Raw genomic sequence first — 18224 nt, 5'->3', positions numbered from 1 at the left:
TGAATAGTACAGGTCACAGTATAGGTGGGAAAAGCTTTGAAATGATTTATGATGCTCTGACTTTTTTATATTACAAAACCCAGGCAATTTTATCAGGGGTGTGTACACTTTTTATATCCACTGTATGAACGCAGAGTTGAACTGTTAAAGTCTTATTAGCTGGTCTGGTACGAATGCACTCATGTCTCAAAACAAATGATGTTACTATATTCTTCAGCCAAATGCTTCTTCAGCCAAATGCTTCAGGATATAAGTTCTTTTGTGGGAGATTGAGGGATCAAAAATACTTTTTATGGGTATCAGTGTTCAACCCAGCATAGAAATGGAAAATTTAACCATTTCTGACTTATCTGAATATTCATATATATGTAGAAACTGTTGATAAACTATATCAAATGTGAGGTTTAAATTAACATTTATTTTCAGATGACAGTTGTGGGGTGCAGTGCTTTTAATTTCTTTAACTTACAAACTGATGCTGAAGCACTGGTTAAGCAACTCAGATCTAATTATATTTTGATTTAAAGTCCTGCATGTTCATACTCATATAGGGAGAAGAAACCTGGTTAATTATATTAAAAACATCTTGTTCTTGTAGACCATAGCCCTGGTAGGTAGGTTACTTTTTGTTTAGGACCAATTATTTTTCATGTTTTTTTCAAGGTCTACATAAGAAGTATTTGTAAAAAGAATAGAATAGAAGTGGAAAGAATAAAAAAAAACTTGTGTCATTTCAGAAATGTTGTATCTAAAACCGATGGCTGTAATGTAAAAACACTTCCCTCTCAAATGACCGAAGGCCAAAAGACAGTCGGGTAAGAACCAATACAAAATGATGCACATTTTTGTACAACTGTGCATGTTTTTTTTAACGTTTTATTACATTACATTGAGTACATTAAAATTGCAATAAAAAAAAAACTATTCCTAGTTAAATAAGCTGTACAGGCACATATAAGGAACATACAGTTTGTAGAATTGATACCTTGAATGGTGGGAAGTCTGCAATAGTATTACTATTATTAAACAGGATTTATATAGCGCCAACATATTACACAACACTGTACAATAAATAGGAGTTGCAAATGACAAATAGATACAGACCGTAACACAGGAGGAGAGGACCTCGCCCCAAAGTGCTTACAGTGTAGGAAAGTATAACTGAGAACAAAAGTGGGTCTTTATGGAAACATTGTACACACAGCAATTCTCTTAAGGTAAACAGACCTTGGAAGTTTGATTGACATCACTCTAAATGAAATTACTTTAAGAGGGGAAAGATGTTGGCTGAGGATTCTGATGAGAGTATTAGTAGATGACCTAATGGTTGTTAGGGTAGCAAAGCATTGGGTGAGAAAAGCCAGCCAAGAACTATTTGTTATTTTCTAATCTGTAACTTCATGCAGGTTTAGAACTTTTTGTTCGAAGTCCAGGGCAAGGATTTTATTATCTGTGGCAGTTTCTAATGCACTGTTCTGTGTTGCTTGTTTTAGCATTGGTTAAGATATGGCAGCCATTTTAGTTCATTGCTATTATTCTGCTTGGCATATGCTGAAGATATTGCTATGATCTGTACACTCAAAATCAGCATATTTAATGTGGACCTAAACTCTAACATAAGACCTCATGTTAAGTATCTATTCTCACTTACTTGCACTGGAATGTCAGTCCTACCTAGGTGGCGCTGGCTTTGTCAGCTTGCTGCCATGTAAAATAAAGCATTCAATTCATGTGCTGAAACCGCCATCTTGTGTGTGGCACATTGCCTTTGCCCATCCACTCCTGACTGTCACTGCCCAAATCCCTCTCTCACTGCTCATCACTACTATTCTCCTTTACAGAACCAGTTGCCTCCCCTCATCCATGGAGCCCATTGTCTCCCATATCTGAGTTGTCAGCTTTATCCATAGAGCTTATTGTCACCCTTATCCACGGGGCCTATTGTCACCCTCATCTTTGGAGCCCATTCTAAACCACTTTCACTGCCCTGATTGGTCAGAAAGTTCGGTTATATTTTTTTTACTCTTTGATCTCCTTTGACTGATTTTTTTACTCTTTGACTGATTACTCCTTCGACTCAATCTCCTGCAATCCCCTGCTTTCTGCCCCAGTGGTGAAAAGCTGAGGGAGAGGAGATGGGGATTTGGTGACAGTTTAGAAGATCCAGAAGTTTTAAACAAAATTAAAACCCAGATAAATCCGTATAACCTGTGTTTCTATTATCCATAAGCCCAAGTTGAAAATATGACTTTAGGTCTGCTTTAGGTGTACTTCTCACACAGACAGAAAGATAATCTTAACATTTTTTCTATTTAAGTGTACTGAAACAAAATATGAGTGCCGCCATTGCTGACTAGTTCTTGTAAAAAATCACTTAGTCACTAACTTGGAACAAGCATACAGGTTAGAAAGCCAGTGAAGTAAGAACTTCTTTATTCTAGGCCAATGTTTTGTAAATTGTAATCCACATGACATTGGTTTTGTCATTAGGTTAGGTTCAGACTTGCTGCACGAATAAACATCTCTGTGCAGCTCCCAGTGGCTAGAAACTTGTCAAGTGCTCAGCCACCCACATTGCTGTTTTTTTTTTTTTTAAAGAACTAGTCTTTGCATTTTTTACAGCAGTAAGTTTTGAGCCACACACTACTGCCTTCATCCATTCTCTGTGTGCTAATGCTCAGAAGCTGTTCTGGGTCATGAGGAGGTGGTTACTGTGCTACAACTTCACTGCCAGTCTGAACATAGTGCCTGTACAAGTCAATAATTCTTAACATTAAACACGTATTTGTTTAATTAATTTATTTTTTTCACTTTATTGTAGCTTTAGGGTTTTTTTAAGGAAAGAAATGCACAGTAAAACAATCTTTTTGTTTTGGTTTTATGTAGGCAATCACCAGCTGTAGACCTGGAGCTGCCAGTGAAGGAGCAAACCCAGCTAGGTATGAAACGGGATGATGTCTACTTCTACACATTTTACTTGTGAAAGTTGTATTCTTTGCATAAATGTTTCTGCATATCAGGATAATTCACAATTGAATTGTTTTCAAGCTGTATTATGTCAAAACACACTTAAAACACCTACGTGTAGGTTTTCTCATCCATTGTAGGACACAAAAAAGGATTATGACAATACTTTACGTTTCTGCACCATACAGGGGAATTGGACAATGGTTAAAAACATAAGAATAAAACTGTTGGCCAGTTCAGGATAACCTCTTCTACTACCAGCATGCTTCAGTTTTCTGCTAGTGACATAGTTCAGTGGCTAAACACTCTTGCTTAAGTCCCAGGTTTGACAAAAGTTATCTTTTTTTCTCACCGTAATGCTGGTCCCATCCTTCTATGTTTATGATCATGCAAGGTACAGCTTTGCTGCAAAACATAGGCATGCTGATATGAGGAGAGGTTATCTTGGTCTGTCTACAGTCTTCATGTAGGAGTTCAATGAGAACAATGCAGCAATGCCCACTATCTAAAGAAATCTGTTAAAATCCAGGGTTGTTAAGACATAAACATAATAATGCATTTTCTTCTACCCTCACAATATGAAACAGCACTGAATCACTCAGAAAGTTTGTGATTCTCTAGCCACTGTAACATTGTTTGCTTATTCTTTAAAAATTAACTGTAAATGTACCTTTTATTAGATAATCAGATTCTTGTCAGCTTTTTTTTATAATAATGCTTATGTTGTCTGTGGGTATGTGCAATGTTCAGACTAGGCTGCTCCCACATGCTACAGCTACTTTCTGAAAAACTGGTGCTGTTTCCAAGTACCTGGAAAAAATAGGAGAATGAATGAACCCTTTTTGTCTCAAAGTTAACCTTTTTTTAAGGGGTGGCTAAATGCAGTTAACCCCAGAGGGACTGCTTACAAAAACCGTTAGTCTGAACCTAGCATTAGTAGTACCAAGTCCTCAATGCAAGACTTGTAGAACAAAAAGGCCAGACTGGTACTATCAGAATAGAGATCAGCTTCAGAATGTCATAGTCACTCTGCAAAGGACTCACACTAAATCTGATATAGAGAAAGATAGAAAGACTGTTTTTTGAGCACTAACTGGGAATGCTGAGAATTTGTTTTCCTGGACAAGTATGCAGATTATTAAAGAGTGAAATTCCTATAAAAGCATCCATGTTCCAGGTCAGTATTGAGGCTAAAGGGTCAGAATGGATCTGTCCTATCAGCATATTTAAGAGAGGCAGCTTCTGGTTCCCCCATCATAGGTTTCTGTTAGATAACATGAATACATATTCTAGCTACCTCTTGTGTGTTGGGTAATCTTTTTATCTTTTTCTTTTATGCAGACTCTAAACAAGCAGAAGATGATGCAGAATTTAGTTCTCCTTTAATGCGGTTATTGCAACATGAACATAGGCAGCAGGACTCTCTGCAGGAGACAAAGCCTAGAACTGGCCTTGTGTTTGAGATCTCAAGTGATGACGGTTTTCAAATTTCTGCCAACAGCATTGAAGGTGAGTGGAATTTTATACATTTTTAATGGTTACAAAATGTTAAATAGAGGCTACAATACACCTGTTAGTTATTGTAAGAAAGGACAATGAAAACGTCAAGGTTTCTTGAATGAAAATGCCATTCTTCCCATCAATTATTTGCAGTAGCCTACAGTTACGTGGGGAAAGGCGAGTTCCTATGGTGCAAAACAAAGCATTCGTTTATAAGGCCGAGACTTAGTCTGAACCTGTCACCAAATACATTAGGGCAAGATGACAAATAATGTGAAGCTTATATTTTGTAAATTTTTACACTGGCTGGTCGGTTTAGGTCAGTAGCAGGGAAGCTGTGCACAAGAATATGTATGTCCTGTAGTCTGTGTACTGTACTGTGTGTTCTTCTAAAGTCCTTGCTGCAGTTTTGATCCCCATTTATTTTGAACTCATTCCACCTTTCTTTTACTATTTTTCCCATTGGACCACAGTTTTCTTGTTTCTTCTGTAATGGATTTTCATATCCCATGCTTTGTCCAATGGTATTCTGTTTTACGTTTATACCGATTACCTACTGCATCCATTATAAATTTTTATGATTTTCCTTGTTTTACAGAGGCCTGGAAATCCCTGACAGATAAAGTACAGGAAGCTCGATCCAATGCAAGGCTAAAGCAACTATCTTTTGCTGGTAAAGTGTTTTGTTTACCTCTGTTACAAATAGGAACTTCCTGTAATGTGTAAATTCTGACACAACACTACAAGAGAAAACGCCATTTGGGGTCTGCACACTAACCCCACTAACTAACCCTGGCAATTAGCTTTTTGAGCACCAAACACTGGTATTGGGAGTGCCACATGTTCACCCAAACCTGGAAGAATTCCATAGAAGTGACAAAGAGGAGTGAATAAATGGTTAAGTTATTTGCTTTTAAATGATCCTGACAGTTTTTAAAGTATAGTTACAAGTTTTACAATAACAAAATAACCTCTTTTTGCATGTAAAAATGTTCACACACATATTTAAACATTTTTTTTTTTTTTTTGGATTTTGTGTGGCTCCTGGCCCTAACCCTTTTGCTGGTACTGATGTATTCTCCACATCATGTTAGTGAAAGGGTTCACTGGGCTAAAACAGAAGGTATCTGTATGGACAAATTAGCTTCTTTGACAAATGGGTTAAAACCCCTTCCTGGGCAAACGTTGCCAGCTAAATCCAATATGCTGTTGTACATCCCTCAGGTGACTGGTGATCCAGTGCTGCAGTCTGCTAGCACCTGCCTGGTCTCTTTGTGGTAAAGTCATTATGTTGCTACGATTTTTGGAAATTGAAGGGACCTTGTCGTTGGGAAAAGACGTGGGAATCTGAGGGAGAGCTCCCCCAGTCCGCACCCCAGAATATAGAAAATGTGTTACTTTGAAAGATAGAAAACTTGGTACCAGCAATAGTGAGATCAAGTTGCTTAGATTGGGAACTTTTTTAATTGCCTCAAAGCCACATTTATAATAATTTCCACATTTATCATAATCCCTTTTTACAATGACTGCAGTGAAGAACATCCTATTCATCTCCTTATTGGTTTTATCCTGTATATTCTATTCACAGGAGTGAATGCACTAAAGATGCTTGGAATTATACACGATGCTGTTGTGTTCCTGATAGAACAGTTGTATGGTGCCAACAAGTGTCGTAAATATAAGTTCCGCTTCCACCACCCAACTGGAGAAGAGGAACCACCTCTGAACCCTCATGGTTCTGCTCGAGCTGAGATGTACCATAGGTGAGCCAGGAAAAATATACTGAGATTGTACATTATTATGACCTTATGAGGTTACACCATCAAAATGTAAGTTCTGGAAAAAACTGCTAAAACTATGTAGGCTTGTATGTCTTACACCTTTCAGAAGATCTAGTTGCCCAACCATTGTTCAGAAACCCTGGAAGTTTTGAGATCTGAGTCACTGACTTGGAACAAATGTGCATCTTGTGTGTTTTCAAATATTACAAAGGTTTTTACTTGCTGTGATAAAGGGAAAACGAATGATGTATACCCTAGGTCAGGGGTAGCCAACCGGTGCTGCACAGACCAGAAAATGTTGGTGGTCCGCGGCTCTGGCCGGTATGCCCCCCAGCAGGGTCAGAAGAAGGACCTCGCTGAAGGGGAGGTGCACTGGCCAGAGCTGTTGACAATGTTTCCTGTATGGATCGCAGGCCCAAGGCGGTGGCCGGTTTGCATCTTTGGAGACTCAGACCTGCAATGAGAGTGGGTGGGTTCTGGCATCATGACGTGACCCTGGGGAAAGCCGAGTGACACACAGCTCCCCCTGCATGCATGGTTCGAATCCCGTAGGTTTAGTGGTTCGTAAGTGCAAAAAGGTTGGCGACTACTGGCCCTAGGTTACCAATTTACTTTTATCTACAGCAATGTGTCTCCCCTAAAGATGGAGTACAGTGAGTGAGCATTATCACACTAGTACAAAAGGCATTACAGGCCGAATCCAACGGCTCAAAATAAGGCATTAATATTTCTGCATTGTTTGAAAGAGTAATCTATAAGCTTTATGGTCTGTTTATGATACCAAAAAGAAAAAAATCTGTTTTATATTTGGTTTAAATTGCCACCTACACAAGGATTGAACATGGTCCTTTTTTTTTTTTTTTTTTTTTTTTTTTTTTTTTTTTTTTTTTTCTCTACCCTTTTCTTTTTTCCGCATCTCCCTGCTGCTGCACCAGCTTTGCAGAGCTATGTGAAACTACACTCTTACCGTCACTGGTCCCCTTTGACCATCCAACCAATTTCTGCTACCAGCATTTGGGGTTTTTTAAGTACTTAAGCCTTGCAACATACCCAAAACCCTAAGTTTTAGCTGTCCCTGAGAAGGGATCAGATCTACTGCTATGACTTGCATTCTCCTAATGGCTGCAGGACTGTTTTCTCATTGCCTTCTGACGAATTCCGTAGTCTGAAATTGTTATGCTTTTTGATTTTGGTACTTCTGTTTCAACCCAGCTCAGCTGAATACTGCCAGGTCATCTGCTCCTTCAGCCTTTACTCTTACCATAGAATGTACCATGGAAACTTGAGGATAAGGTTACAATTTCAGGTCTTTGGTCATTTTCATATATAGTAATGAGTTATCCAACAAAAGGAATAATAGTAGTGTTTATATATGTAACGTATGGCTTCAGTGTCCAGTTAGGCTTTTCCATATAAGGCATTTGATCCATAAACTTATCTGATAGTTCATAGTATAATCTAAGGCGTAAGACATCCTGTGTTCCCCCAATTGAAATATTACCTTTCTTAATATTTACTTTTTTTTCTAGGAAATCAACTTTTGACATGTTTAACTTCTTGGCTTCAAAACATCGGCAACCTCCAGAATATAAACCAAATGAAGAGGACGAAGAGGAGGTGCAGCTGAAATCTGTTAGGTAATTCATTTTATGTTGAAAATATTAAGTTTTGATTCCCCCAGAGGTTGCAAATACTTTCATGACATGTCATTTGTACAAGTATATTGTAGTTCATTTTTTCATAAATTTTTTTAAGTTCTAAGTAGGTAAATGAGTATTCAAACTCTATATTCAAGTATTCAAATTTTTCACACCCATTAGCCAAACTCAGTTATGGAAAAAATAGGATAATCTGTTTGGTCTACAAACAAGTAATTTGTTGGTAATTCATATCTTGCACTGTATTTTGCAGCAAAAGGAAGGGTAGACATAAATAGCATCCAATGCATTTTTTAAGATTGTCTCTTGTTGGTACTGTATATTCTTGTTATATACATAGTGGCATCTAACGGTTAAAGGGGACCAAGGCCTAGTGGGTGGTATGCAGGGATATCTGGTTCAATATATCTGTTGAGTTGGACCTCCTAGGAAATGCAGAAAAGGGATATGATTAAACAGGTGTACTGGGTCTATGTAATGTTTTTATACTCTTCTGTAATTCAATGAATGTAAAAGCCATGTTGACCTAATGAATCGCAGTGGGGTTTTGTAAAGGGCATAGTTGAAGGGAATGGCTATTTTTTTTGGCTTTTTGAATTACATTACAACTACATTTTTTTTTTTTTTAATAGAAGGGCCACCAGTATGGACCTGCCTATGCCAATGAGATTCCGTCATCTTAAGAAGACATCCAAAGAGGCAGTAGGTGTCTACAGGTAGATAACACTTTATTTTGTGGATAAACATGAATGTAAATCAGCAAATTCATTTCTGATATGAAGAGTAGAAGGTCTGCAAGTGTATCACATTTTTTGTTTTGTCTTATCCAACTTTTTAGTTGTTTTAAAAGGATTTTGCTTTTTACAGTATGTTTGGTTGATCCCCCATCAATGCTTTTAAGTGAAGTAATCTTTTATAGAGCCACAAACACCAACCCTTCCAAATGGTATACTGATCTGTATTAGTGATTTTTGTAGGCCACACAACAAAAATGTTAGTGGAGCAGAGATAGTTATTATACAGCTAAATATACAACTTTTTAAGGTGATGCCATTTCGACAGCCAACAAACACCAAATGAGGAAATTGAAGGCAAATGGAAGTAGGTTAGGGATACAGTGTGTACTACACATGCCTTGTTTGCCAATAACGTTAGTTAAAGTTCATAAGAGAAGCTTTAAAATCTGTTACCATTACTTTGCTTCAGCAGAATTCATGCTAGGAGGCTGCTATCCCTACAATGTTAATACAAAGCAGGTGTATCTATGCTGTTAGAAACGGTCTGCATCCTGACTTTAGAGTTGATTTCTTTTGGAATATCACACTGTGGCTTGTTTTGAAGCTTATGTTTTACTTCTTTAGACTATGTAAATATTTTATTATCTATACCTCAAGGTACAGGTGCACATTAATGTTAAAAAGCTCCTAAGGCTGCAGGAAAGTGTTGCAGTTTAAGTAATGTTTATTGTTGCAGCATCTTCATCAGATTTGCACGCTTTAATTTATATATAGTAAGGAATATATAAAGCATAATATATCTATATAATATATATATATATATATATATATATATATATATATATATATATATATATATATATGTAGAGTAAAGAAAGTTGTCTTCTCAGATCTCCAATACATGGCCGGGGTCTGTTTTGCAAGAGGACCATTGATGCTGGAGAAATGGTAATAGAGTACTCTGGAAATGTTATCCGCTCTACTTTGACTGACAAAAGAGAAAAGTATTACGATGGAAAGGTAAGAAGCAAATATTCTAAACTATAAAGTGTTTTCAGGTTTGTTAGTTTTATGTAATAAGTATTCCTGGACATTTAAACAATGACTTTTCATTGTAGGGAATTGGCTGCTACATGTTTCGTATAGATGACTCTGAAGTTGTCGATGCAACTATGCATGGCAATGCTGCTCGCTTCATCAACCACTCATGTGAGCCCAACTGTTACTCCCGTGTCATCCCAATTGATGGACAAAAACACATAGTCATATTTGCAATGCGGAAAATAAATCGTGGTGAGGAGCTCACATATGACTACAAGTTCCCTATTGAAGATGCTAGCAATAAACTGGCTTGCAATTGTGGAACCAAAAAATGCCGGAAATTTCTCAACTAGTTTGAAAGACCTTGTGTACAGAAAAAAAATGTGGAAACTGAACACTCACAAGATTTACAGACCATTCCTCAATGCCAAACCCACCCCCTCGGTCTCTGCTCATTGCTTCATTTTACTCCCAAGTGGTTAAGGATTCAAGACGCATTAGGTTTTTCACCAGTAATAATCCTGTGCTGTATAATAGTGTCCATATGCAACACCTGGAGTTTCAGTAAGGACCATCTTTTAGTCAAATATACAGTGAAGATTTGTGTTTGTGTACTGCTTTGCTACCACCTAGCAGTAAATACCTTATGGTTAGTAGTTTTTACTCCTTTCTATTGCTTAGTATCCAACATTGCATGGCACTGTTACAAAAAAAATTATATTGGTGTACAACAAATCTATTCTGAAGGACTGCTGATAGGCCTTATATATAAAAAAAGAATTGGAGAGCAGAGGTGATGAGAGATGCACTTCACTAAACAAGTCTCCATGTTGTTTCTCACCCATCATGCCCTGGGATATTTATGTCTGGTAAGTCTATGCAGTTGTGAAAGTCAGGGGAGGTTTTACTCCGTCTCCTGCAAAGGACCTAATATTGCATTAACAAAAGAAAACCAATGGTGGCAATTAAGCTTTAGCTAGCGTTGCCTTTTCATGTTGTGATAATTCCCGATTTGTAAAAATGAAACTGATCGTGTCACAGTCCTTTTGGAAATCTGCTGAATGTCTTAATGCACAGGATCCATGGAGAAATAACACTCCTCGAGCTATCATGTCATGACAAAGTCCAGCACTTTTTTTTTTTTTTAACCTTTATTTTAATTTTTGTACAAAAAGAGAAAGCTTTTGAACTAGTGTTAGCAATTAAAAGAAAAAAGAGTCTGTCTCCTCGTTTGCAGGAAAAATATTGTATATTTAGAATAATTGTAAAACCACGCATTGAAGAAAAAAAAATGTACTCTTTTAAAAAGAGCTTTTATATTTGCAGAGTGGGGTGAACTCATGACACTAAGCAGGGCATGAGATCTCCTGGTTGCCATTGCATTTCAAAGCAACCCCTAAATCACAGGTAAAATATTGTCTTTTGTTTTTGCACAGGGCTGCCCTTTTTACAAATTATCAATCCTTCATCTCCCTTGTTCTGTTTACATCTTCCTTTCTTTGTATTTAAGATTTTGTTTAACTAAGTGTAAATATTCTCTATTTTTCTAATGGAAGCACTTAAAATAGCTAAGAAAGCACTTAAAGCATGAGAATGATACAAATTTGCTGTGTCAGTTTTTCATTATTTTTGTTTTAAATTGCTTATTTTTTTCATTAACTGCTGAACAGGTAAACATCATAGTTAGCTGTGAGAATTGTCAACTGCAGTTACATTTTTTCTTTTGTATAAACAGCGAGGCATATTTTATCTCTACCATTAGGTTGAGGAAACTCTGAAGGGTGTTTCTATGTTATAGGAATTATTTATTGCATTATTGTATGTTTGTTTTACCCAGAAAACAATCTCAAGGTTTTGACATCCTTATGCTGATATCAAAATCATATTTTCTTTTAAGAAAACCAGGAGAGGTGGTTTACATGTATAAATTACTCTCAGGTAGACATCGTTATTTTATATGACATAGATGTGACTACTTGCGTGATGGAAACAGTTGGAATTCCTAAGCAAATTCTTTAGGACAGCCAACCCTGTACAGAGTGTTAAGGTAATCGTTGCTAGGGCTCACACTGAATATCTTCATTCTTGTACATTATGGTGGTCTCCGCATATCACAGCAGAATCTACCGGAATAAAAGTAAAATGGGGATTTGGTTGACAGTTTCCTTTTTGGTTATGCAGTGCTCTTGTTAGGCATTCCTAAAGTTAGAATGGATGCTATGGTATACATGGATGCAGCCCCTGTGTGCAAAACAGTCGTGTATGAAAATGTAGCAGTTCATTTTGCTAGCTAATACTGACCCTAAAGCCGGACAGGGCACATTGACAATACATGGGAAAAGGGGGTATTTTATTATTATTCACCTCTTAAAATGTTTCATCTTTGTAAATGAAAGGGAGATGTTTCTGTGTTTAGGTGAACACATTTGGAGACTCTAGCTGGGTAGTGTCAGCATGGCCTCCTTGTTCTGGTGCCTGTACTAGCTGTGCTTGGATAAGTGTGTGAGTATCCAGCATATTCTGCCAAAATAAACAAATATAAAATAGAGGCAAATGGAAACACATTGCTCACGTTAAGCTGGAATGGACTTAAGGCTGGGGCTGTAAGGAAGTGAAAGTTGGCTATTTATCCACACAGTCTTGAAGTTTAAATGGATTCAGTTTTAAACCCAGAAACTTTTTTAAGCGGGATGGGAAGAAATTGGTCACAATATGGGGGCTGACACCCACCTACAAACTCTTCAGTAACCACCCAAAAACAGCCGGGTGGGTGCTGAAAAGTGCCAGGTGGTACACCCGGCTAAAAGGGGCTAGGGGGAACACTGAGATTTCCATTTCATCTTTGGGCATCAGTTATTATAAAAATGTCTAGAATTGTTCTTTATTGTATGTAAATTACATGCCACACTTTTGAAGCAAACCTGTAACAAGAACATAGTGTGGGATGCCATTATTGTCTGCCTTGTGAGCAACTTAAAAATGTTGCTCACATGGCTTTTAGGGTAATTCTCCGGCTTTACTATTTCCCGAGTCATTGGCTTATGATCAGATAGATCATAGAAAAGTCATACATTTCCATCTGCATGCTTAAGGTTCAAGTCACTAAGGTAGAGCAATGAAGAAATCGACATGACAGGCAGACAATATTTCCAGTAGAGCTCAGCAAAAAGTTTTTTAGTGCTTGCTATTAATTGGATAACTGTAAGTCTGGCATTGTAGGGGGGTTGTGTCATATTTATGGCAAAGAATACTGTTCCCACACAGTCCTTTCTGCAGAATACTGCAAGACAATGAGATTTTGGCTGGGGTTAATAAACATACACAAAAAAGTAAGCACCTGAATTTTGGTGTAAAGTTTATGTCAAGACTTCAGTTGGCCTTTAGGGAAAAACTCTATAGTAAAACAGGCTTATCTTAGTAAGAGACTTCCAGTGATATGAGATAACCTGTGCTTTAGGTTTAGTGATGTGTAGTTACTTACATATTCAACATAAGTGCAAACAGCCTGTTCTTTGTCCTTAGTGCAATCTAGCTTCTCTTTCAGAGGAGATACTGTTCTAATTAGTAATACGATAACCATGCCATTGATATGTATCAGGATCGTATAAACAGGGATGAGATTGTATCCTCCATGGTCTGAAGAAGATTTTATTGCTTGCTGATATTTCCTCTACACCAAGGTAATAAGTGTTGGTGTGTTTTTACAAAGAGAAAACCCACCCAGGGTTTTTAGTATTAAGTTTCCCCTCTTTTCAGGGTTGGATAAAAGTAAATCCAGATCAGTGCTTCTCCACCATGCAATGCAAAATAGTTCATCATGAGACAACTTCTTGAAATAGTATAACCTACAAAGTTACTAAACTTTTCTGTTCAAAGAGGTGATAGCAACATATGTCCCCAGCACAGTCAGGAATAATGGGTTTCAGCACAATATAGCACAATCTGATAATCATGAATGACGTTTAGCACTCTGTATGCTTTTCTTCTCAAAGTATTCATTCTGATAAGCTTTTGCGTGCAATATTTCATATACAGGAGCATACAGGATAATAATCTCAAACCATAGTTATTGCCATTAAAAGGACAATAGTAAATAAAACATCTGTATACTGCTTTTGAGTGAATTCATACAACCTTTCTGATTAACTCCAGAGAGTCTGCAGTGTGAGGATTGCAGAGCCGTGCCTTCGCCCGGTGCCGGGTAAAGTTTATTTTATAGTCCGAGTAGACTAAATGTTACATTGCATTCCAGATTTTGGTCCAATTCATTCATTGTGTACAAGAAGAGAACTTTTAGGACCTAAAAAAAGATTGTTGGTGGGTGGGGGATTTCCTCATAATTAAAAGCCACCTTTCTATTTTGTGCCAGTAGATATAAGTACCCAGCACCCAACTTCCATCTCCTCCAGTATTTTCTCCACAAGGTTATGTTCACATCTGCGTGTTTTGTGGAAAGCTTTCCTAAAGGTATATTCTAGCTGAGGCCCATGGTCTGCCTGGAGTTTAGCACCTGCAGCCTAATTTCACTTAAAAACATTAAATGCACTTTGGCACCTAACATGTACTGTATATGTGAATGTGTTCCCAATTAGATGCAATTGTGTGCTAACTTCACTGAAAAAACATCCAGAAAAAAACAATTTTACTATGCAATACACTGAAAGAGTATTGGACACACACAAAGCTCTTTTTGGAAACTCATTGAAGCTAATAGGCAGCTATCCTTTACAGCAGTGGTCTCCAACCTTTCTGACAGGTAAAGTGTAAGCCTTACATACATTGCTCTGCTATTCTCAGCAGCTCCTGTGTAAGCAGTGTGAGGAGAGCCGCTTGCACATCCGCTGGTTTGCGCTCCTGCTGTCACACTCACTAATTAGAGCAGTGTAAGGAGAGCCACCGGTGCTACCGCTGGTGGCTCTTCTGCCTTCTGTCATTTGTGGCCCCCAAGTCACCAGCCAAGGGTTGGGGACAACTGCTTTACAGGACTTCATCAGTGGCATCCTTTATAATGTGCTCCATATTTCTGGCACATTGTAATATCTGTCTGCCCAGGCTTAGATGGAGAAGCTGCATTTGTCACAAACCCATCATGGAGCCTTCCCATCACTATGCCAATCAATATGGGCTGGATAGGCTTTAAATAAAACAATTGTATTTAGTTGGGGAAAAAAAAACTTATAGTCCTAAAACAAAAAAAAAGTCTCAAAACAATTTCCCTTCATTAGTGACTTCTAAAGCTCACATTTAAAACAAAAGAAACATATTAAGTTATATAGTTTGTATCCTCTAGTTTTCCTGTAAAACAAAACTTCAGTATCAAAAAATTATGTGCTTCATGTTTTTACTCTAGTATAATTACCTAAACAAAAGTATATATTTCTGATAAATCTATAGGCACCAGAAATTCCTGTGAGGTTTCCATAGTTTTTCTTCCAAAAGTTTTAGGAGCACAAAAACTTTTTTTTTTTTTAACCCCATATGTATACCCTATATGTATTTTGTGTAAATTTGGTGTATTTTTGGTGCAGAATACATTTGTGTTTAGCTGCCCAGCACTGTTGTACCTTCTACAGGCACTTTGCAGGGATGCAGAGTTTTTAGACCTCCTATTAGATGGTTATGTTTACACTGAACAGCGAGGTTCAGGTTATGTGTGGTTATGCAACTTGGTGAGGATCTAGAAATGAGTATGACATTTTGGGAGGTTCAAAGAACCACAAAATTGAATGCTTAAATTTGCTTTGGTTTAGAACTGAAGCCAGGGGAAAAGCACCAGTCCATTAAATGAAAAAGCAACCAAGCTTTAGTCATATTTGTAATTTTTCACCTGAATCTCAGTCCCTTTAATATGTTAACCTGATAACACTGTAGCACTTAATAGTCCGTTATTTTTCCATTTAAACACCTTTCCTGCCTTGGTCCCAGTTCCTGCCTGTAATGCTATAGACCCTGTGATATGTGGACCACAGATCATTCAGGGGTAAATAGGGGTTCCTTGAGCACTTTGTGCCTCTTAGGTCAGTTTAACTGACACTAATAATCTTTTTTGGCTATCTGTCAACATTCTTCCCAATAGCCAGCAATATAGGAGACTTTCTTCCTACTGACCACCACACCAATGTACTGTGAGCTGTGGGTATAGTAAATATAAAAGGGGAAACCATACATCATGGGGCACAGAGTCTTAGGAGACCATATAGCATGGGGCACTGATAGAACACAGGACTGGCTGTAAATATGGTGACCTTTCTCACTTTTTATTATTTTATATGCATAGCGTATTACAGTGAATATGCATTTTAGGATATTATCTTACATTTAAACACTCTTTGAAGTTGACAAGCCAGCAGATATATAGGTATTTTCACTTTAATTGGTTTTAATCTGTCTAACATTTTAAATGAAGCCTTTCAGCTTGTGGGCAGATGCCACAATAGGACAGTGTTACTTTGTCTGCATTCTCTTTACCTGCTGCATATTGCTTTTTTTTTTTATTTCATTTTTTTTCCTGCTTTATTGAACAGGCTTTGTACATCAATCACATTTCAATCTTTTAGGATTCCCTAAAGTAAGAAGAGTTACAGGGCAGCATATGATGTACATTCCGGGCAATTCTTGGCGGGTATTTTGTAATCTTAGAATGTGTCCATTGTGACAAGTACTGTACCATAAGATTTTATTTTTCTGTTAGATGATATATTTCTTATGTCATTAGGACGCTAGCCTCTGCATTTAAGGTCTAAATCGAATAAAACTGTTGTTCTTGATGTCTGACATTATTCTTCCTAGATACAGTAATGTTATGGTAAAACCTTACAATAGGCAGAACACGATCCCTCACTTTGGTAGTAACTGTCTCACTTGTGACCCTACAACTGCCATTCTGTGTAAATCTTTCCATCCTATATTCTGCTGCTCTTCCAGATTGGTTTCCTTTTTCTGCATTTTTTAATGTAAAAAAAAAAATCAGAAAAAGGAAAGTGTTGTTTTATCAGTGTTATTTAAAAAAAAAAAAAAACACATCCTTTAAAAAAAAAAAAAAAAATAATAAAAAAAAAATAGTCCACTTGGACAGGCCTGAAAGAAATATGTAAAACTGTTTCATAAAAAAAACAGAATTTGTCAGGTTGTGTGAATGTAAAGTGTAAATATTTGTAAAAATACAGAGAGGAGTTTGCTTTTTTTCTATGCACTTTTTTTTATTTAAGTGGTTAGATTACTTAATAAACATGTTTCTTGATGTACCAGTAAGTGTCTGTCTAATTTTTTTTGTACGTTTTACTCGTGATCTGAAAAAAAGGAGTGAAGGTTAAAAAAAGTCTTTAAATCTGCCCAAAAAGTTAAACTGTAATTTGTAGCCACTGTTCTCCCCAGCCCCCTTTAGCTGGGCGCACCACCCCAGCACATTTCAGTAGCCACCCAGCTGTCATCAGACAATCACTTAAGCTGGGCTTTGTGTAGAGAAAGCTGTCAGTCACCTCCGCTGGCACGGGAGAGATTTATACTTTCTACTTTTTTCACTTCCCATCCCTGGCTGAATTCCTGACTCAGTTTACCACAACAAAAGCAAAATTATTTGCATAGGCAGACTAAATACAGACACAATGTCAAATGTACTTGGGAACAGTAAAAATATTTATTGTTACTTACTCCATAATGAATTATTAGTTCATGATACATAGAAACAGTTTAGGAGAACTTTAGCAGAACTTCCTTTGTGAGGCCAAACAAATGAACTGATGCAGAATATCAACCCCATTAATTCTAGCATGGAAATTACTTGATCCACCTAGTGATAACAGATGTAAGATATATATATATATATATATATACACACACACACATATACACACATATACACATAAATGATAAGTCCACTGAAAGAGTTAAAACTTGATCAGTTCATTCTAAAATAAAATAGTCTGATTAGACAACACAAAAGCACTGACTGGACTGATATGACTTCAGTATCTCTGCTATGGTATAACTGCTTTGGTTTATCTAATAATTTATTGAAATAGTAATAGATAACAGTTAAGTGTATTTAGTACATGAGGTGGGAAGCTGTTGGTAATCATAGTACCAAAATTTAAACCTAATAAAAATTCATGGAGTGACTGGAAGATTGTGTTCTGTCAATGATCACCCTCCGAAAGGACAAATATTGCAGTCTAGACCCAAAAGTGTTTTTTTTTTTTAATTGAAGTTGCATTGGGTAAAATGCAACCTGGAAAAACTAGAAAAAGAAATATTAAACTGAAAAATATAAATATAGAGAGACCCATGGACACGTAACATCGCATAGTTTAAATAGCAGAAAAAGAATTCTATTCTTTTATACTCCCGTTGCTTGTGAGTAACTATACATGATATTGGGTAATCTATAAGGGGTATAGATTAATATTCTTAGATGGCACAATATGTATACTCCGTTCTCATAAAAGGTTAACAAACCGGTTAATAATGGGAGGAGAACGTATAGTCTGTAGAGTAGTGACTTAAAGCTTTAATATGACTCCTTGGTTAGCCTAATAAAATTG

At 37.0% G+C, this 18224-nt stretch overlaps 1 protein-coding gene across 2 annotated transcripts in view; it reads left to right on the top strand.

The window, feature by feature from the left end:
• KMT2A (lysine methyltransferase 2A) overlaps positions 1-16928 on the top strand; it is a 69605-nt gene extending 52677 nt beyond the window's left edge. The window contains exons 28-36 of one of the 2 annotated variants that reach the window (XM_072427333.1): positions 738-815; positions 2887-2939; positions 4309-4476; positions 5066-5140; positions 6056-6230; positions 7778-7885; positions 8539-8622; positions 9534-9663; positions 9762-16928. In XM_072427333.1, the coding sequence (XP_072283434.1) occupies positions 738-815; positions 2887-2939; positions 4309-4476; positions 5066-5140; positions 6056-6230; positions 7778-7885; positions 8539-8622; positions 9534-9663; positions 9762-10037 (1147 nt within the window). In that variant the 3' untranslated portion in view covers positions 10038-16928. The remainder of the gene's footprint in view (positions 1-737; positions 816-2886; positions 2940-4308; positions 4477-5065; positions 5141-6055; positions 6231-7777; positions 7886-8538; positions 8623-9533; positions 9664-9761) is intronic. The other variant, XM_072427334.1, reaches the window with a different exon arrangement.
• The last annotated feature ends 1296 nt before the right edge of the window (positions 16929-18224 follow it).

Source organism: Pyxicephalus adspersus, chromosome 11 (assembly GCF_032062135.1).
Source record: "Pyxicephalus adspersus chromosome 11, UCB_Pads_2.0, whole genome shotgun sequence".
NCBI lineage: Eukaryota > Metazoa > Chordata > Amphibia > Anura > Pyxicephalidae > Pyxicephalus > Pyxicephalus adspersus.
Note: the sequence above shows the minus strand (reverse complement) of the source record. Positions and strands in the feature narration are given on the sequence as shown.